The sequence below is a fragment of the Pectinophora gossypiella genome, chromosome 3, assembly GCF_024362695.1.
Source record: "Pectinophora gossypiella chromosome 3, ilPecGoss1.1, whole genome shotgun sequence".
Classification (NCBI taxonomy): domain Eukaryota; kingdom Metazoa; phylum Arthropoda; class Insecta; order Lepidoptera; family Gelechiidae; genus Pectinophora; species Pectinophora gossypiella.
In genome coordinates, this window is record NC_065406.1 from 8,133,123 (window position 1) to 8,156,266 (window position 23,144).

Genomic DNA, 23,144 nt, shown 5'->3' on the forward strand with positions numbered 1-23,144 from the left:
AATAATAAAAATATGTCGGCTTAATTACGATACGATCGTAATTTTCGCATGGACAGGAAGAGGACCCGGTGGTGTAATGGTTAACACGCTCCTCTTGTTCTGGTTAGAGCTGCGAGCTCAAATCTCGCCCGTGTCTGATTTTTTCGATATAGTTATTTCTTTGTAAGAATAAAAATATTCAAAGACTGTCTCTGTATATAGAAATATTAAAAAAACATACCCTTTTTTACGAGACCTATTCGAGTCTTGATCAAATTCTATCGCCTAAAAAATGGCGGAAAAACAAAGGTTCGAACTATACAGGACACGCGAACAGCTTGCTGCGAGCGAACCACGCGACATCTAGTTAAAATATATGACTGACAGAATGCAATCTCAATCCCACGCAACGATTAGTATTTAAACGAAATCATAACATTATGGCAATATCAATAAATGAGACATACACGTTCTTTATTTGCAATTGCACTTATTTCAATAAATTCGCAGTAATTTACACACATAACTGACCGACTCGTGTTGTCATACAAAGGCGTAATATGCTATAAGTACTCCTTGAACATTACCAGCAGTTAAGCGATTACTATGTAAGCGATGCGGGCACATAATGACCCCACATGATTGTCGTATGTCGTACCTCGGGTGTATTAGCACTGATGGATAATAGATACAGCTTTGTTGACATTTATATATGCTCTATATCAATAGTTCTACCAATCCTTAAGTGATCTAGCAATCCACATAGTAGAGAGTATAGTGAAATGGTACGTAACATAAACAGCCTATATGCGTCACACTGATGAGCACAGGCCTCCCTTCAATCAACCGGAGCGGGTATGGAGCAGACTCCACCACGCTGCTCCACTGCGAGTTAGTTGAGGTGTTTTTACGGCTAAAAGCCGGGGCCAACTGCTTAACGTGCCCTCCTAAGCACGTGCATTTCTGTAGTCTTAACGTGTTATTGTATTGAAATTTATTGCACATACATACATAACCTCACGCCCATTATCCGTAAAGGGGTGAGTAGAGCCACAAACAACTTGCAGCCACTGTTGATACGAAGTCCTAAGATGGATTATGATAAATCTTATGATGGCAATAGATTCATAGTGATTGAAATTTATTAAGCAGTGTAAAGTGGCATCATGTTGTCTTCGGTTTACTTGTGCCTCTGCCCACATTGGTAAGGATTGTGGGAATGAATTTATGTATGCACGTGGATACACCGTAATAATTACATCTTTTATTATAGCTTAGTGGCTATAATATCGAATTAAAAAGGAATGTCTGCATAAAACTCTTAATGAATTAAAAACTCTTCGTAAATTAAAAAGGTCAGTCGAATATATTAAAATATGTACTTAGTGATGTGCCTACCCTATGACACACAGGGGTATATTTATATATTCACTAGGCATTACTCACTGTCATATAACATGGAGTCATGCGCAAAGACACATGCAAATCGATAAGTAATATGTAACAAATCCTTTTTCTTTAGTTGTTAGTTTTCTATAAGTAGTTATAATAAAATATTGAATCTTCTCATTGCGGTGTTAGTTACACGTGCACTAAAAAGTGGATAGAAGATAATGTAATGATCAGAAGCTCTATTAACATTCCAGACTTCTAAAGGTACACGAAATCATAATTCATGTGTACAGAATAGTAATATTCAACTCTAACAACCAATTTAGATCAACTCATAATGGAAAAACAGAAAACATCGTCGTTACATGAGCCATGTCAGGGGCCTTTGGCGGCTCAATAGTAACCCTGACACCACGGTTGATGGGGTTGGTAATCCACCACAACCCACACGATAGAAGATGAAGAACAGAAAAATCATACATACAACAACATCCTATCAGATACTGTGTTCAAAACTAGCTATCAAGTCGATTTGACTACTGTATCATTAATCAAAGTGCTTAATAGGAGTGGTTAGCTACAGTCACGCATAGTTCTAGGAAGTGCATCTGTTGTGGACTGGTATAGATGGGAGATATGCCGTAACAGGAATACCACGTGCGAGTATTTCAAAACACTTCCTTGCTTCTTCGAAAAGGGAACAGGTTTGAGGAGATAACTAGGTACGGAGTTATGGCATGAGAAAAATGTTCCAACATAAAAAATAGATAGAGGTATATTTACGTAAGTGATATAGGTAGGTACTAGAAAAATAAATAACAGTTGCTTTTTTGTTTGCTTTTTGGGTTAAGGTTTTTCAGTGCTTACGAACCTTGTACTACGAGTAGGTAAGTACTTGTTTTGGTAAGTTAATTTTAAATGAAATAATTATTTATCGTGTTTATATTTTCACTTCTTACTTGAATGGCAAAAGCTAGAATATTTCCTTCTCCAATTTCCGGCGGGTTAGATTTAAACTTCAGAAAACTTCGTTTCCACTGAATCTGATAACCTCGCTTCAGCGAGACTTGGGAAACTTGATCAAAGTAATAAGTTTTCATATCAGAGCGTGTTACGCAACGAATGAGTTGCTGTATGGAGTAATAACAATAAACAACAAGTGCATCGGACATTACAATGCTAACGACCCGTTGTCACGCCTACGTCGTGGATATCATCTGACATCTGGGAATGCTATCAGCTCGATTGCAGCCTCTGGTAATGTTATCTTAAATTGTATCACGCTTTTTATTGCCTGCTTCCCTTTATCATATTGTTGATGTCGATCTGTGTATGCTGTTGTACCAGGGGTTCAGGGAATCTAGGACAACTAAGTAAGCCAATATTTTCGTTTAAATACTTCCTATTTGTTAATGTTATTTCATTATTGATATTTTGTTATTTTTGAATTTATTTTATGTTATGTCGTATTTTAGTAATTATTGAAAGCTGTTCAGGGTAAACTTGACATAAACAGGCAACTAAGTTCTTTCAATCTTTACTAACTATAGTAAAGTTTGAAACTCAACGACGAGTATGTACTAACTTACTGAGCAAAAAAATGTTTAAGTGTACAGTCATGAGCAATATCATGTAACCACTTTAGAACCCTGTCGCACTATCATATTTGACATTCATGAGACTGATGCAACAACATGATCAAAAAAGTTAATGTGACATGGTTTCAAAATGTGTACATATTAGTACTCGTGACCGTACCTATAGGTAAGTGATATTTCGTTTTAAAAGGTTAGCAGTGATTTATTTTAGAGGTAACTTTATTGTCCCACGTGAATCCCTACATGCATAGTTTAGCAATAACAGGTGGGGATTATCACCGATTTAATATATATCTGTATCACGCAATTGCATATATTCACAGGCACATGGCTCCAATTTGAATATGCAGGTAAACATAAGATGATGCATTTTCTCCGCTACTGCGCCACTTGCGTACGCGTGGACTTGATTATTTTTGCGTGTCATGTTTGCATACCACAATTAGATCGCTTATAAGTATTTATGACCATAATATCGTAAATAATAGTTCAAAGTATTGTACATATCGCGCACATACTCGTATACAATGATGCGATGAACATTATCCACAATTATTTCTCTATTTGAATTATATGATTTGAACTTGGCATGTGTTGAAAAATCTTCCTTGTAAATCTTGTAACACGTGGAGTGTTTACACGTGCTTAATAATCATTTAGAACAATTCAAATATTCGCAGTTTGCAATACAATTGTATAGAACGCAAGATGATAGAGCAATGGTATGTTGTCTTCATAAACTTGTATGTAATGTAGCGTAATGTAAAGTTTTTATTTATGTGGAAGCCATCAATTGCAATAGTTGTTTGTGCAATATTTATGAGGATTTTAACGAGCATTGTCCTACATCAATCACTATAACTCATTAAGTTGAGAACGTGAACCGTTTCAGGAATGTGGATATGGGTAAACAAGTAAACAGAAACATCCTAGAACTACGTAAGTAAAAACGTAGATGTGTGTCACGATAAAGCTCGTCTTGTGAATATTTAATTTTAAAATGTTAATGTTGATGGTAATCATCGCTGGCGCCCTTTGCAGCTGTAAGCACCTGTAATGAGGTGTTATTGTAGACGATTTATCTAACATCACGCCACCCGACTTGTACCAATGAATTATTAACACTTAACAAAGTTGGCTCGATAATAGACGAATTTTTTTTTGACCTGTCTTATTGTAGATTTAGAAGGAAAGCTAGAAGGAAAGAGAGAATGGGGAAGACCAAGAAGAGCTTACATGGAACAGATTAAAGAAAAGGTTAACGTCGTGTCTTATAGGGAAGTCAAGGAATTGGCCTTTGATAGACTGGAATGGGAAATGCTACACCGACAAGAGCGTGGCTTTTAAATGATGATGATTGTAGATTTGCCGCAGATAGCATTAACTACTTGGCCGAACTAATGGGGAGCGCTGATGGCTCTCACCCGGTAATTATAGACGGCGATACGGCTCACTAACAGAAGGCTCGGTGAGGTGAAGGTACTTAGTTCATCTTGCGGTGGACGTACCTCTGACTACCCCAAATGGGATATTATAGTCGTGAGCTTATGCTAACATCACAGTGACATCTGTTTGGAGGCGATGGTCGCTCCGGTAAATAAAACCTCTTCGATATGTTAAAGTGGACTGTATTAGAATTAAGAACTAGGAAATATTTACATAAAGTTAAGAGATATAAGAAAACGTGCCTCGTCGGCAAAGTCCGTGGCGTAAAAGTCCTAGGACATTTGTCCATAGGACAAAATATTACAGTAAAAATAATATAGACCTTGATGTTGCCAACAACATCTAACAGCAGGAAAAAGAGTTCACGTCTCTTCTTTCGATTTGAACATCTCTACTTTTGTTAATATGTATACCATATTTTCTCATAATAAGTATATACATTTTTCACAATCATTTTATACATTTTTGTATCTATGATTTTGCCATTTAAGGTATGAACCAAGGTAACTGTGCCAACCATCACCGAGTGTATTGTTGCATAGTAGAGATTACTGTCGGGAGTTCCCCAAACAATATACAGGTATAATTTCGAAATAAGCTTAGGATAAGAATGATTACTGAAAATTACATAGTTTTCAACAGATAGAATTACTTAAAGGAAATTAATTTGCTTTGCAATGTAAGTTTTTTTTTTTAAATACGGAACATGTGGATCGAGCGATCAATCAAAGCGCGACTCCGCGGCGCGCGCGCAGCCGCCGCTTATTCACCGCACGTGCAATGCAATGGGATAATTGTCCGCGTAATTAGTTTCAATTACGTCGCGATTGTCAAAAGATTAAAATAGAATCTATCGCGTGTGAACCTCCACTTTTCCGCAGTAGAATGTAGAAAATGTTTTTTTTTTTTTTCATCGGTAGGTCGAGCAGCCGCCCTTTGTCCGTGAGCTCACGTTGGTCACGTTGCCGAGTGCATTGTCTCACTTTTCAGTTATAATAGACTCTGATCTCCTGATTGCCTGCCAATCATCTTGCTGCTCTACACGTGTACTCGTCTCGGCGATGTCGCCCGTTTGAACCCTGAGCGTCACACCATAACGTTCCATCCATAACTACCTACTTTCTAGTCGACAAAACTTCATATCGCAATATTCCAGCAAGTTTATCTTGAATTTCTTCTTATTATACCTACTCGGTGAAGTCAATAAGTAAAGTGAAGCAGTTAAAGTCCACTACTTCATCAAGACATTAATTACATGCAGTTTTAATTATTCCGCCGTGCTGAAGCATTGAGCATCTGATGATATATCGCTGATTTACATTCGCTAATCATGATTAATAACATCTTTGCATACTTACATGATTTAGTTCATAAAAGATCATTAGTGTCTGTACTACGAGTAAATCAACATAACTATATTTCATGTTGTTCATGTCATGGTTTTACTTCTTCTTCTTCTATCGTGTAGGTTATGAGGTGGATTACCAACCTCATCAACTCTAATATCAGGGTTATTATTGAGCCGCCAAAGGCCCCTGACATGACTCATGTAACGACTACGTACTTACATCAGTAAGTAATAACCGGGACCAACGGCTTAACGTGCCTTCCGAAGCACGAATCATTTTACTTTTTGGACAATCAGGTGATCAGCCTGTAATGTCCTAACCACACTAAGGACCACAAAGTGATTGATTTCCGGATCGTGAGCACAGCGCACAATCACTGGACGGAGCCCGTTACAATTAATCGTTATAATTAAAATACCTCTATTTTTTTTTATTGTTCATCTATCCTAAAACATTACACCAGAATTTGCTTAGTTATTGATATTTGATATAATTGATTCGATTCTACATCAAGGAACAAAAACTCTTCCTGTCCATCTATATCCATTCTTTATTCTTTAATCCTCTCTAATCCTTATTCGAATCACACTCGTAGACCAAACTTTGTTCGTGAGTTCATGTTATCAAGTCATCTGAGTGTTGGGTGACAACAGTGGCTGGTATAATACGCAAGCGGCGCGGCGGTGGGCGCGACCAGAGGCTGGCCGTGGCGCGCGTGGTGAAGGCCGTCCGCGCTTCCTGCGTGCGTGACGCGCATGCGTGGATAGCGCTCACGCATCCCAGGCACACCTCACACGCATCATCACTCACTCTGCTTACTGTCTTCTCTATCATCCATAAATTGTAATAAGTACTAAGTATACATTTTAAATAATGAAATAATTCAATCGAATGAACTAAACTCATAAAAATGTTATCTTGCTTCAGTTGTTTCTCTCGTTGGCCACTAAAGTTGTAAAAATAAACAATTTCCAAACAAAGGCTTGAGCTATATGAGTACTTCTTATACCGTGTGTCAACTTTTGTTTTCAGTAGGTATAATGCTTTTCTTGAACTGGATGGAACGCCGTTAGTTCTTGTAGTGAGACATTGAAATTAAGTAGAGGGTGACCGTAATACATAATATTATTTTGACACTATTGTTTCAGAAATTTTGCCTTGAAAGGAATATACCTAGCCACTATGTTTGATAACAGATCTTCACTCGCTTAAACTCACATACCGTTGTTTCCTGCTCGAATCTTGGAAATTACGGAATCATCCATCTTGTAACCTAGCAAGCTTCTTTATCTCAATCTTGTGCGAAAAAAAAGTGTTCGTTTCCCAGGATCGTGAATCGTGACTAGGGTTAAATATTTAGCTTTAAAAATATGTTTGTGTTTTCGTCACGTTTTTGTCCATCTGTCCTATCGTAAGATACGAAAGTAGATATGTACCCGAAACGCATGACAACGAAGACAACTCGAACTTCACAATTCTCTCAGCGATCGTGTATGTTACTATATGTACGATAAGCTACAAAAGTCCAATCAGTTTCTTGCGAAGTAATAAACTAACTGGTTACACTTAACACCTCCTAAAAACACCTACAAAAACATACATTTTATAATTATGACAACTAATGGTTCATGATTTCGCCACTGTTCAAATAATTCGCTGGGCTCAGTGACTGAACTTTTGCCCTTTGATTGTACAATTGCCCACCTCGCAAACACGTGCCACGTGTTATTAACCTATTAGAGCATATTTTAATTATTTTTAAACTCCATTAAACTGCCGGTTGGCAACATTCCGCGAGTTCATTGTTCGTCTAAACAACGACGACGTAGGAAATTTTACGAGAGATGTCCACTCACTGGGACACGCGGCGAATTTTTATATCACATTAATGTGTTCTGGTGGATGTGGACAAATAATGCCGCGGGGTCTTGGCACTTTCTGGCTAGGCCATTGTTCTCAAGCATACAGTAGAATGACCTGCTGTATAAGGGTACCTTAATCATAACAGTACCTCCTCGTACCTGTACAATATGACAGGAAATACCTTGCCCATTACAATGGGACAAGTAGGCTTAAATGGCATGTCACGTGACTTACAGGTACAATGACCTATAAAAACTTTAAGTACAAGAATATTATGATCCCGGTGCGACACAATGCTACGACGGGATGCGATGTCGTGACCGGGCCCAATCCGGCACGCACGGCCGTCTGCGCCGAACCGTATCCTAGTAACGACTTCTGCAGTTCAATACTTCTTTTATCCATTGATCACCGACCGATTCACCTATTGTGTTCGCTTGCTTTCATTTCACTACATTGGAACTGTTTGGTGCAAAAAACCCCTGTTATACTCTACCTCTACACTAACATTTATATTACAATGTTATCGAGTTTTATTACAATCAACAAGACATAAACCAGGATTACCGTGGCGGCGTTAAATGGCAAATTTTCCATAAAATAACACGGGTTTCCCTTGTCACGGGCTGTCATTTTATATCAATTATAAAAACCATTTAGCAATCATTGGACTTTGCTAACCACACGCATTCAACCGGTCTTAATCCTGAATTGATTACATTGACCGCACATTAGCTTTTTTCTCAGCTTATTATTACAATTTAACGTCTTTATTATCAGCGTAAGACGACTGGACAAAATGATGAGTCATAATGACTAGTCTTTGAAACTAATAAACTGAAAGAAAATGGAGAACGTCAGGACAAGTAGAAAGATTGGACGAAATGTACTAAAACAATGAATATGATAGTACATAGGCGATCCCACGGCGGTCCTGACGTTCACAGGGAAATAATGTCTCTACTTATATTTTATATTCCCTTTTAAAGCTGATTTTAGAAATGTTTTTTCTTCTATTATCTCCACAGAAAGCATCGGAAACTGCATGTAAGAACATATTATGTAAGATACTTCTTTTAAAAATAACACCAGTGTTGATGAGATGGGACCCACTTCATAACTCACACGATAGAAGAGATTTTAAAAAAACCATAATAGAGGTATAATAGTAATTGTGCCTACATCAATTTGCATTAAACAGAGGACGAATGCCGTCCGGCCTTCTCAATTATTAATATCGATTATTCAAAGTTCACGGTGCAAAAGTCCAAAGGGGTTAGTGGAACATATTTTCACCTTGACACCACCCCGGGTTCTTACAAATATTTCGTTAAATCTTATCAAAGGAACTAATCCATTATGTTCCACGAATGCCGTTTAAAGTCTAAATAGCAAAGGCTAGAACTAGTTTTTCCACTGTTTATTGAATAACAAACATGTTTTTATCGAAGTTCTGTAGCGTTACATTTTTTAAATGATATCGTGTCTCGATAATATTATTACAATAATAGATCCGAAATCAAATGTCCATTTTCCAAATTTATACTTTATACGCAGAAAATAAACATAGATAATACTGCGATATAAATACATATATACGTAGCTGTACGTATGTAGCAGTCTGACACAGTTATGTAAATGCGACTCTAGACTAGTAACAATGCTGATTACTTTGTTTTAAGGTAAAGTTCTTCTGGCACGAAAGAATTTTAGAAATAAATTATTTTTATTACCAAATGTTTAAGACTAATATTATTATAAATGCAAAAGTGCCGTTGTTTGTTATACTATCGCGCCTATACTATACTATACTGTAAAGGATAAGATATTTATACTTTCCTGAGAGGTACTTAGGACTTAGTATATTTGTCGCGATAACCGAAATCTATGCAGTAGTAGATACGTAAGTAGGTGCAATGACATTAGCGCTTACGCTACTGAATAACAGCCGCAATCATTCAATAAACACGGAAACGTAATATGCTTATCAGCAAAACGTAATTTAGATACTTAGTCTTTTATTCCACTTCAATAAACTTCCAACTAAGTAAATCACTATATTTTTTCATGTCAGCTCCTTAACAATACGGTGCTCTATGACCTAGAACTTGACGGTGAACAAGCGAGACTGGTTGTGAATCATCGCGTTCTGAGAAGCTGCTTCGCTCCGCCGTTTCCTCCTGGTCCTGTGAGTACCGGCCCTCTGACTCAGAGGACGCTGACACTCCAAACTAACCTGTTATGCAACGAACTGTTCAAAATTCTACTACTTTTTTATTTTCGGCGCCGTTTGTTTCTTCTAAGAATTTGTTTTTAGACAATAACAAGGAAAAATGTAGTTTAGGGACACGTTCATGCATACAGATACACATTAAGCTTTATAAAAAATAAGAAGACAATCTTCTTTAGTTTGATTCTAGATAGTAACAATTAATCTCTCTCTTGTTAGCTCATTCCCACCTTAAGCGATAGGCCCTCTTAATTATGTCAATTAATAAACTTTAAAAAACAAACTTATCGAGGATAAGTAAGTATTGTTAATATCAAAAATATTGTGATATTGCATGCCATTTTTATATAAAACACGATAGAAAACTAGTTACGGACGAACATCTTTAATAGATATTGATTCATACATGCTTAGCGTCTTTGCAAAATACTGCAGAAATGACGTGTAATCCATTGAAAAAACATTAATGACCAATCGTATCCCACATATGAGCGGTGTAGTAAGTATGAGTCATATGTAGTATTACGCAAACGATATGAGAAGACAAACAAAATGCTCTTGAATGCTATCGAAGCGTGGCCTTCTTATCTCGGTTGGGTTGTTGCAAGTTATGAATGGGCAGTGTTGTGCCGGTTTGTAGCCAATCTTCTACATCCTATCAGATTGATTTAGAGGCGCCGATGAGTGTTTCTGAGAATATTGAGTCATATGTCCTACTGACTGTATCAGTCATTTCCGATTCCGATCGCGGAGGTAGATAATGGAGATCGATCGCTCATGTCGCTGTTTTACTAACGGAACTTGTCATTATGTTTTGAGTACTGTTTTTTGACCTCAATGCTGTTTATAAACATCACCTGAAGACGCATTATATTAATTACTATTTATCTTTACGAGTATAGCTTATACTTAGTTATTCATTTAAGAATTGTGGCGTTGACAGCGACTTTCCGAACGGCGACCCGCGCTACAGCGAGTCTTTTTACGGCGAGTGGCCTTATTTTCCCTTTACGCCGAGCGAGTTTTGACGTTATTGTACAGTTATGGCAAAAACTGTTTTGCTGTTTTCTTATACTTTTCAGTTCGTTGTTTTTATATAAGTAGTAGTGTTAGACCTATTCTTTTTATTTATGATTTAGGTTTAAAAACATGAATCATGGTGAAATCATGTAAGCTACCGTTATCACTATTCGAGAAAATGTCCATCATAGTACGGAAATCCAACACACCTAATCTTCATAAAGACAGCAAGGGCTTTCAATAATAAGCGGAGTGCACTTTCATTAAGCAGAGGAAGTGCTTGCGAAAAAAGGCAAAAACTTACCATAGCCTTGTCGGTTTCTCCGAAGGCCGGAGCAGCACTATTCCGAGAGACGAACACCAGCGCCACCACAGCCAGTATCCTGAGACTCCTCAAATTGAACGCCATGATTCTTGATATACTATCTCGCGAACTTAACCCGCTCATTGATATCTACTTAAAATACTGTTATAAAATACTCGAATATATCTTAGTTTGGACGGATTCTCATTACTCTTATATCTAGTAAATAATATTCGATAACCGATTCGGTCAGTAATATCATCGGTTGTATTGATCTATCGATTTTATCCCCTGCTTGTGACATGAACGGTGTCGTTATATCTGTAACAAAAGAAAAAAAAGATACATTATTTAATAGTTAAATTATAGTATTTTTATAATAATGTGTTTATTGGTCCTCCGTGGTCCAGTGGTTGAGCGTTGGGCTCACAATCCGGAGGTCCTGGGTTCGAATCCCGGTGGGGACATGTCACAAAAATCACTTTGTGATCCCTAGTTTGGTTAGGACATTACAGGCTGATCACCTGATTGTCCAAAAAGAAAGATGATCCGTGCTTCGGAAGGCATGTTAAGCCGTTGGTCCTGGTTACTACTTACTGATTTAAGTAAGTAGTCGTTATATGAGCTATGTCAAGGGCCTTTGGCGGCTCAATAATAACCCTGGTCCCTAACACCAGAATTGATGAGGTTGGTAATTCATCTCTCACAACCCACACGATAGAAAAACAGGTGATATCACATAATATACTAAACTAAACAAACAAATCAAGAATCAATATAGTACCTAACCTACTTATAGACTTAATTTGAATATAATTTTATTTCACCGCTTATTAACCACGACTTGTTATATTTACAATTATATTTACTTAGGTGAGTATGTAATTTATGTATATTTTTATGCCTTATCAGCCAACTTGAGACCTTCACTTTATATATATTCGGTCAATATCCAAACGTGCCATAATGACTTAGAAACAGAATTGGCGATTAAAAAGTAGGTAATATAAACATAAGACATTCACCTCAATTGTATCCACAGATGTTTTAGCAACCTGTTTCTTGAATAGAACAAGTTGTACGCAAATTAAAATAACACAAGCTCAAGACTATACTGCCAATTAGGCTAGCCAGAGGTAAACCGAGCTAATCTACGCTTCACCGCGCTTCCCGTTAGACCAAAGTGACAGATAGTACATAAATGAATCCGTACTTGAAACATTGAAAATCATTACGATGATCCACTATTAGCTGTCAACCTATTATTATAGCTCCTATAAAAACTAGGACGTTTTAAATGGATTTGTGAACCTATATCCTTCCTTCTTGGCCGGAAGGCAAGAGGGAAACCACTGCCCTATTTTTTCCCTAAAAAAGTAGCATGGAAAATGCTGCACCGACAAGAGCGTGGCTCTTAAATTGATGATTATGATCCTTCCGAAAGTGGCTTGAAGTTTATATTTCCATAACTACGTACTTCATGGGAACACGACATGAAAACACATAGTTACACATAATAACTATTAACACAATCTCTACACGAGTCGTATAAATAAACAATGTAATAATAATTGACATAACAACGTATGAGTAATATTATTATGCTTCACAAATAGGTGCGATAGTGTCCATCTCAGGATTATCCATTAAGATGATAATAATTATAAGCATCGATGGAAGCTGGCAGAGGTCACAATCTCGACAAGTCATATCCGCAAGTGTGTGACTCATACAAAACTTGTATTTGATTGTATTTCTCTGCCTACTTAAAAAAGGTTTACCTACCAAATAATGTATTCTGTACCTACGGTATAAGTACTAAATTAAGTGTGATTGATCAGATCTACATTACAAATTCCTTTATTAGTATATTCTAGAGGTAGTTACAATGTCCTGGAACAGACTTTAGTAGTTTCTTAGTTAAAAGATAAATTATGCAATTCTGATTAAGTACTAAATAAAAAAGATCCAAAAGTGATTTTTTTTTCTTTTTTTCTATTTAATTTATTTATGAATTTTAATGAAGAAAAATGTAATAATAACAGCGAAATTTTGTCACGTTTCAGTATGACGTCACAGGTTCCTTTTTCAAACATATTTCATAGTAATTTTATGTTTTGACGTTTAGAAAAAAGTTACTGATTTGACTAGTTGGAAGCTAACTCTATTCCGCAATTGTTTACGCAATGTAAAGTATCTTCTGATGTCCCTTTCTTAATAGACATAAATAAATAATCGCATATTGCTGTAATAAATTGCACTCTCTTACAAGTATCATATGCCTTATTTGTGTTATATTTTTAGAAAGATAATAAAAAATATCGTCATAGTCGCCGACACTGCTTTGTTTAGTTTAATGATAGCAATCGCAGCGGTGATAACTATTTTATAGTGACCTACATACCTGTAGTAGCTGATACATAGAATCGATAAATACTTACATGAGTGACTTTTTATTAAGTACCTACGTATTTTGACTCATATACTACGAAGTTAAAAAAATAATACTGAAACTAATTCTATCTACCTTTAAGAAAATATTTCCTTTATCAGGAAATCCGTTTAGTGATAACGTTTATTTTGATACGATAATAACGATATGCCGAAATTAATAGTGTGGTTAATTATTTCTTACTTTTTTATCATGCTACATAGACTGTGCATTCATATTGTTTGTAAAGATATCTGCCATTTTTGATCAACCACTGAAAATCATCACCATATGGACTACAAAACCACATACATTAACATTATTATTTTTGTAACTATAACTTTCCTTCGTATGGAGTATAGCCCTCTATGGATGTGAAACTTGGACACTGACACAGAAGGACAGAGAGAGACTCGAGGCCTTTGAAATGTGGTGTTGGAGGAGGATGGAAAGAATAAGTTGGACAGAAAGGGTTACAAATGAGGAAGTGCTAGTAAGAGTAAGGGAAAAGAGACAAATACTGAGAATTATTGAGGACAGAAGAGGCAAGATGATTGGACACCTAATAAGACACGACGAATTCATTAAAAACATCATAGAAGGAAAGCTAGAAGGAAAGAGAGGAAGGGGAAGACCAAGAAGAGCTTACATGGAACAGATTAAAGAAAAGATTAACGTCGTGTCTTATAGGGAAGTCAAGGAATTGGCCTTTGATAGACTGGAATGGAAAATGCTACACCGACAAGAGCGTGGCTCTTAAATTGATGATGATGAACTATAACTTTCATTGTAATAATTATTGTAATAATGTATCTCATTTCTTGTAAGTTTTTGCATGCCATACAGTTGGTGGTTCATGAGATCCTTATACATAAAATTATTGTGACCATCTATATCTAATCCAAGCAAATAAATTATTATATTCTATTCTATTCTACATACATACAGTATATACATAGAGCCGTAGGACAGAATGTCCTTTTAAAATCTAAACCCCATTGTTTAACGTCTGTGTCTGGATATCACGGGCTTAGGACGTTAAGGTTAAAGCTATTCTCATGAGGTGATCAACTACTCTTCCTCAGCTCATCAAAGTACGTAATCAGCCGACCTCCAGCTGCAGAGGGTCGTCGGCGTGGGCGTCAGCAGCGGGCTGCCAGCACAAAGGTGTCGCCAGGCAATGTTCCGCTCGCCGGAGCGTGGCGGGCGCTGCCACTCGGTGAAACCGCCGACATTGGGCAAGTTACCTAACTTTATTTACCCAAATTTTTTTTCACACCACTCTTATTGCCCTACCTCTCGACTGCAATCAACATTTTGGATGCCCGTAATTGTTTTGTGAAACCAAGTCTGCATCCAATCTAATCGCCTTGTAATAAGATACAATCTTTTGAGAATTGCAAACCTCAAAAGGCTATTTCCGATTTAGAACTAAACGGTCTCGTTTTTTTTGGTAAATTTGCGCCAAACTATTTTAATGAGTTTTCACTAAATGAAGTATTCTAGTCTGTCTAACACCCAATGAGTTTTTATTTGACAGTTTTTGCTGTGTACAATGGAAATCCATTAAATTGGAAACCCCGCACAGGAAACGCGAGGCGTTAACGATGATTTGATGATTTCTTGTCAATGGCGTGTGTTAATCAAGGTCACACAACTACATTGCAGGTTGAGTGGTTCATAGAAGATTGTTACCGTGTGTCATCGTGTTATTAACTACTCTAATCCTAAGTAGGTAGGTACTAATTACAGTAACACACTGACTAATACCTAATGACAGACAACGCCGAATACACTCAATAATTTAAGTGTGTTTAAAAAAATAGTAAACTAATTTTATGACTAGCAAGTAAAACGAACAATCTCAGATTAATTCGTGACTAGACCAGTGAGTAATCGTTATTTATTTTCTTCCTAGTAAGTATATAGAAGTAATCTTTTTACATGACAATGTATCTATGTGGTGTACTTTGTGAATATTAATGAGTCTGAACCTGAGAGGCATGTCTCTGGGGGTGACGTGTGCAGAATAGTGCAGATTCCCATCAAGCAGTCGCCCTGAAGGTCTTCCTGCTTCCGGACCCTCGCGGGCAATACTAATAAAGTACTCATCCTTATACGACAACAAAGTGTAGATGACAAAACAATATAAATACGATACATTTGTTCATCAAAGAGATCTTATTTGTTATGTTGTGTGCCAAAGTCGAGAGCATGGAGATTTTAATCATTATTAGATTATATTACATAATAGGTGTATTTGTATTTCGAATAGGTTCCAAAATGAACAATTAATTAAAAAAACATAAATAAGTTCCATTTTTAAACATGTTTTTTATTGTTTACTGTAAAATCTTTTTGCTGAGATGAGTCATACACGGTCATACATAATATGAGAGAGACAAATGTAAGTTAATGTTTTGGTTTTGTTAACATAAAGTTAACTTTCGTATAGTATTTTTATTACGTTAAACTTTTAAACTTGAATATTTGTTTTTTAAGATAAGTAACTAATTATCATTCAATAAACTTATCTTTACACGTTTTTTATAACCACGTGTCTTTGTTACAGACTGCATCTTATTGTTTCTTTGTTTTGATAAAGTAGAGTTTATCATCACGTTTTTTGGTATTTGTTTTTGATGATAGCAGATAGCAATCAGTCAGCTGTTAAAATATTGTGGCTTCTAGAACCATATAAGTAATATATCTGATATTTGAAGAGTATTAAAAATATTGACTTTGTTCTAATATCCTGATAGGCATTGCGTATGCTATTACGAGTGCGGTTCATTTATATCTAATTTACGCTTGAATCATCTAAATCTCGTAACAGTTATTGATATCATGTTGTTAGGTATCTACTATAGCTACTTCCGTTGTTCGCAAGATGGCTCCCGTTTATAGCTTTTATCGTATATGTATAAGTTAATATTATCTACGTATAAGGCATATAAACAGGTTCAGAGTCCTCGGTAACTCACTAGATGACTCATGTGCTGTTGTTGAACTGAGACCCGTGTTTATTTGCACTACCACTTACGTTAGCAAGGAAAAAAGTGTCGAATTTCAAAACATTTTTTTTATCGTATTAATGTAATATTGCCCGCAGTGGAGTAGTGTGGTGGAGCATGCTCTATACCCCCTCCGGTTAATCAAGGGGAGGCCTGTGCTCAGCAGTGGGACGTAGGCTGACAGGAGACAGACAGTGGGACATAGGAGACATAGGCTGTTTATGTAAATGTAATATTATGCCCCTATTTTTTAGCATTTATGGCATCGTTATATGAATAATAAGCTTTATATAGGTTGATACGTAATAAATAAGTAAGTATGCATAAAATATAACATAAGCTCACGACTACATCCCAATTGGGTTAGTCAGAGATGCAAGATGCATACAACTATCGCAAGATGAACTAAGTACCCACACCTCACCGAGCTTTCTGTTATACCAACGTGATAGAAAACGTAACAACGTAAAGAAGCATGTCAGCTTTTTATAGTGAGATTCCTAGGTATTCATCCAGTTTTATTGACTTAAAACGCCATACTTTTTAGTGTTCATGACAGAATTTAAATCGTAAAAGTACATTAAATATCTTACATACATACATAAAATCATGCCTATTTCCCATCGGGGCAAGCAGTGACTATAGAATTTCATTTGCTTCGATCCTGACACACTTCTCTTGCTTCTTCCACATTCGTCAATCGCTTCATACACGCACGCCGGTTCAGAGTAGATCGTATTAAACCTTTTCTAAGGACATCTCCAATAAACACATAAAAACACATGACATTAAATATCTTATAGGTGACTTTTTAAAGATCGTCATACAAAGCTTCAGTTAGTATTTAATTTACTTTCATAGTATTCTTCGATACACAAAGGATAATCCTATAATTGTATGTAATAAGTGCATAAATTAAGTCTAGGATTATGATTAATTGCCATTTATAAACTACTCCAGTTTATTACCTAGCGTATAGCATTTAAATACCTACAAATCAAATAGTGTCGAGATCATGACAGTTTTTTTTTATTAGGTTGGTAGCAATGATTCTAGAAGTGTTTTGTGAACTAAACTTATCCATCTTATGAATGTAAGTACAATATAAATCTTAGGCCTCATACGTATGTTTCAGGCGTGGCTGTGGAAGGCAATTTTGGAGCAGCAAATTCTACCGCACACTTTGCAGGAGAAGCCTCTGACAGGTAGAATCGCGGCTTGATGTTGTTTCATTCTTCGACTTGTCCGAGTGGCGCCCCAAAATTGATTACGAACGTGATTTTATTTATTGTACCTATTTAAAAGTAAATACATTTCTAGAAGTGGATGTCGGGTGACGGACACATACGGGCACATAGAAACACACACCTTCTCACACACACACACACACACACACACACACGCTTGTGTATTTTGAAGGCCCCTGTCAGTTTTTGCTTATCTTTTTTTTTTCCTTTAATATTTCTGGTCTTTTTTAATATATATTTTGGATTATATAATATATATTTCTCTTATATTTTGTAGCTACTTAACTTAGTAAAGTAAAGGTTTGGGGCCTGGTGACCCGTCACACATCACATCACTAATTATTATTTAAGAGCCATGCTCTTGTCGGTGTAGCATTCTCCTAACTCTCCATGCTACTGACCTGTGGTACAAGGGAAATCCTTTTACAAACACCAACTCCCTTAAAATAGGTACACCTGTATTGTATCACTATGTTAGCGTACTAAGAATTTTTTTGTTTTGTGCTTTAAGTGGAGAAATAAACCTTTTATTGTTATTTATTATTATTAATAGATTATAGAAAGGCAGCAAGGATAATTTCTAATTAGTTTGTAACAAATACCAAAGTAGCCACGTAACGCGAAACATGTGAGATCAGCTGTTATCGGCGAGGTAAGCGGCTGTTATCCGCTTGTTATCTTCTTATCTGATAACGTACGAGGTGTTCCCGACCACATTCATTAATTGGAACAACTACAATACGAAATATCTTAATATAACGTATGAAAACACAAGTACAATGTTTCAAGTATAGAATAAAGAGCTAAAGTTCATAAAATATTTTCCAAAACGACAAGTTCGATTTGCGATAATACGTAGTTACCTACCTACCAATAAAGTATATGTGCTTATATTATATTTTCTTTCTCAATGTTTTAATGTGAAATGACATCTGATGAAGTGTTGTTTTTGTTCTTTATACATCACAAATTACAGGTAATTGTCATTCTCACAATAGACAGGAAAAACATAGCGCGATGAGTATACTCGCACACCTACATACTTAATTTACCTTAGATTTTTTCTCGTAAATAAAGTTTCATTAATCAACTGTTACGTTAAGAATAGTTGTATTTATAATCTCATGTTTCCTGTATAAACTAGTGCAAATATTTCTTTGTGCCTGATTCATATTGACAGGCTCATATCAGGCATTATCTTAAGTATTTACGCTAACACGTATCAGTGAAGAATTGTGACATCTCAAAAGGATGTTTGCCCCTTATTTTTTATTGTAGTTTACTATGCAAATATAATATTTGAACATACCTGTAAGTTCAGTCCCGCAAGCGGCGCACGCAATCCTTACTACTTGAAACGCCGAAATTTTCGTTTCACTAGTGCGATCACGTTCGTAACTCTACTAATTGTACAGAAAATTGGTGTAAAAAAATAGAGTCAGATATGTAAAACATCAATCACAACGCACACGCCGAAATCACCGAAAGCGCGTAGATTCACTTTTTTCTTTGCAATTACACGAATTTTCAAAGAAAATGTGTGTGAGGTCGCGTGGCGGGAAATGTTCGACTGCGATCGTGGCGCCCCCGTGTGGCACGACCTACCGCAGCCCGCGACTTTGGATGAGTGCGCGCCGCGGCGCCGGCCCGCGCTTATAAGCCGGCGAGCCGCGCAGCCGCCGTGGGCCAGCCTGCGCCGCCCGCCTCCCGGCGCAACTTTCTTCAGCAAAGCTCGCACTCTTTCCCCGAACTCTGAAACTTTATTACTCACTCGCATCCACTAAAGTAGAAAATTCGGGGAATTCCAATAAGCCTGATATCTGCATCAAATTGTGGCCTTATTAAGCGCAACGAGAACTGTCAAACTTTCAGGTATATTTCGGAAAATTTGTGACTGCTATACGAAAAGTTAATTTGTTTCTTATTAGTGATTTAGTTTAGGTATAATTTTTCTTTTATTTATAATGGGTATCTATAATGATTTTACGGTTTGGAGAAATATAAAGTATATTCTCTGATTATTTTCCTCATTCATGGAATATCCATAAGTGAAACTGTAAGATTGATGAGAGTTATCACGTAGTCATCTTCCAGGAACGTCATGATACCTAGACAAATGGTAATACTCACATCCCATGTCCATGTGACAAAAGCCAAGTTTTAAATAAAATTAATACTAATATTTTATTATTACTAATATTTTATTTTCAATACAATGATTGCTACTTAAAGTAGGTACTTTTAATCATACCTATAATGATGTAATTGTTAGGTAAAATAATAATACTATATACTTACTTGAATTGGGCATTAAAAAGTTCCCGTTGTGATGCTGACCCATCACTTTCGCTTCTTCCACTTTCATCAAAGTCTTCATGCATACTCGCCGGTTTAGAATAAGTAAATACACTTGCTTGACCTTGCCTTTCTTTAAAACACAGTAAGATACATTATTATATAATAAGTACATTGACAAACCTTATAATAACAGTATTTTTATTAAATTTATAGTCATTTTCAGTGACGACAAAACAAAATACTTTTAAGAACTTGACAATAGCACTACTATGCACACTATCTTTAACATATTGCTTGTAAAGTCATAATTGACCCATAAATAATATGTGATTGTTAGGCTGCTAATAGTTTTCCTAAAGCTTTGAAATTACTATAGAAGATTCTCGTAAAAGACACAGGCAAAATATGTAGGAAATAGTCAATATATATTAACCCCCATTAAGTCATTACTGTTTCTTAGTATACTTTATGGAATATGACAAATTATAATAAGTAGATTTTTCCTATTGAAGTATTTTACATCCTTGTAAAATTTTCCTCGAAAAACTATTATAATTTATAATTATTTAATTTAGTATATTTTCACTAAAATGGAGGAAATATGAAAAACAATTCCCAATTTGTATATTTTATTTCCGAAATTTTATTAAATCAGTTCTATGCGTTTCAAAGTTTCGTCATACGTAGTTATATCATCTGAAAATCCCTTCGAAAAACATGGGAAAAATGAATTTTCCATACTCTATCACTGACATGTATTCCACACACGCGTTTCCCTGAAATGCCAATCTTTCCCACACTTCCTAATAATCATTTATCATCGAGTAGCAGCAATAACAACAAAGCAGTTGCGTTGACGACACATTGACCTTGTGGCCCTTTCCGAGTTGGCTGGTGCCAGCCCATTGTACTGCAGGTGCTATGACTAAAGGGGGGTTGGTGTTCGGGAGCTGATGAGGTCATCGCGCGGTCAAGGCCACCGCGTGACCCCACTGTCTGCTTCACATCGCTGCACTTGCACCACACACTATTGTATTAACATGACTCGTCCAGGGTTAGATTATGAATCTATAATGGCTGGCATATGACGAAGCGCCTGTAAGTTACGTTCGACGAAACGTTATTTGCGGTTGCATTTACCAAATAAAGGGAAATGTTATCATTATTTATCAAGCTATGCCTATGTACTTACTTAACTATAATTATTAATCATATGTCATGTATTACGTAGCTAGCACAAAAATATTATTTACAGGTAATGTCTCAGAACAAAAGATAAAGGGTAATGTATTCTCCAGATTAGTAAACATACATACATAAACTCGCGACTATTTCCAACCGGGGTAAGCAGAGACTATAGAATTCCATTTGCTTCGATCCTGACACACTTCTCTTATTTCCTCCGCATTCATCAATCGCTTCATACACGCACGCCGGTTCAGAGTAGATCGTACTAAACCTTTTCTAAGGAGATCTCCAATTTGGTCAATGTAAGTCCTTCTAGGTCTTCCTCTGCCAGCCCTACCATCAACATTCGCTTTAAATACCGCTTCCGCAATTCTATTTTCTCCAGATTAGTGTCTCTATAATGATGTTGAAACAATACAATAAAATGATGATAGCCAGTTGCTGGAGATGATCCTGAATCACTTTCCCACAACCAATATTGATCGATAACTTCTCGAGTATTTACTAACCAAGTTATTTGTTAAACATTATTAGAGAAGCATCTGAACTTGTTCTCGTTGATATAGGTATTTTCAATTAACCTTTCAACAGCTTCCATGAAATCGATGTTGAATTCAAACTCGATTACTGTAAAGAAATTTATCGGCAAAAATTTGGAGGTATTGAGTAATTCTTCGAACCTTTCGTGTCGGGGTGGCGCTGGGTGATGTAGAAGCGATTGACCCTGTAGGTGAAGGTCGGTGATTCAGTCCTCCCCATCGCACCCGTCCACTGAGCTTACTAATACTACGATTGTAATTGATAAACATCATTAAAGTTGAGTGCTTAGTCCTTGACATGAGTACCTAATTGTTATCTTTTGCCGTGTCGTTTTGTGTTCCAGGTGCATTCAAGACAAAGCGACATTAGCATGTAACTAGATAGTATAAATTTTGGAACTAATTCCTACAATATTAAAGTAAGATTGTAGAAATGTAGCAATATTAAAGAAATTGCTTCTATGCTATTCGTTCAGCTGCTTGTCTTCCCGGGCATGTCGTAAAAACCGACAGAGGGATTGTGTCCTCTAACATGACGGACTAATGTTATGGGCGATAGACTGATCCCTTATCACCATAAGGTTTATCATATCCAGCTTACGACATCGTATCAAAAGTGGCTGCAAGTCTTTGATTACTTGTGGCTCTACCCACCCCATTAGGGATTACGGACGTGAGTTCATATATGTATGTACGTATTAGAATAAGAATATAGAGGGGCTCATAATATTTTTATGTCTTTATTTCCCTTGTATTTTATTTTTTATTTGTCAGTGTCTACGACATTCACAATTGGAGATTCATCTCTTGTTTGTCCCAACACAACAAACACGTACTATAAACAAGAGGAGTCACATTCAGGCTGCGGTTTCAATAAAAAGGTGCTAATTGCAGTTCCTACATTGCTCAAACTAGTCGCGTGTACCTACACTCGCTATCTCGACTCTTGATTATAAGTACACCATCTTGATACCACCTTACACCATAAAATGTTGCAACACCATAATAGACATAATTGTCCCATAATTAATCGCACTATATCTTCAATAAATATCATCAATTAATCGATCCTCGCGCCAGATAATAGAAACACATCATTTCTTTACGTAATCAAATACATAGGTACTTACCTACGTTAATTACCATCGTAAATTTTGTTGTTAACATTTTACAAGTCAAGATTTATAATTATGGTCTGTGTCTTTTTATCTTGTTAATTTTTTCGCTTCTATATAAGTATATAACC

The 23,144-nt window shown here is 36.3% G+C and overlaps 1 protein-coding gene across 7 annotated transcripts in view; it reads right to left on the minus strand.

The window, feature by feature from the left end:
- Positions 1-19,496, minus strand: part of LOC126381824 (matrix metalloproteinase-14) — a 37,353-nt gene extending 17,857 nt beyond the window's left edge. For all 7 annotated transcript variants that reach the window (XR_007568984.1, XR_007568983.1, XR_007568985.1 and 4 more), the window contains exons 1-2: positions 19,183-19,496; positions 11,182-11,502 (exon numbers count right to left, since the gene is read on the minus strand). Coding sequence is in view for 3 of the 7 variants with exons in the window: in XM_050031322.1 (XP_049887279.1) it covers positions 11,182-11,325 (144 nt within the window). In the remaining 4 variants the exon portion in view is untranslated. The remainder of the gene's footprint in view (positions 1-11,181; positions 11,503-19,182) is intronic.
- Between the last annotated feature and the right edge of the window lie 3,648 nt (positions 19,497-23,144).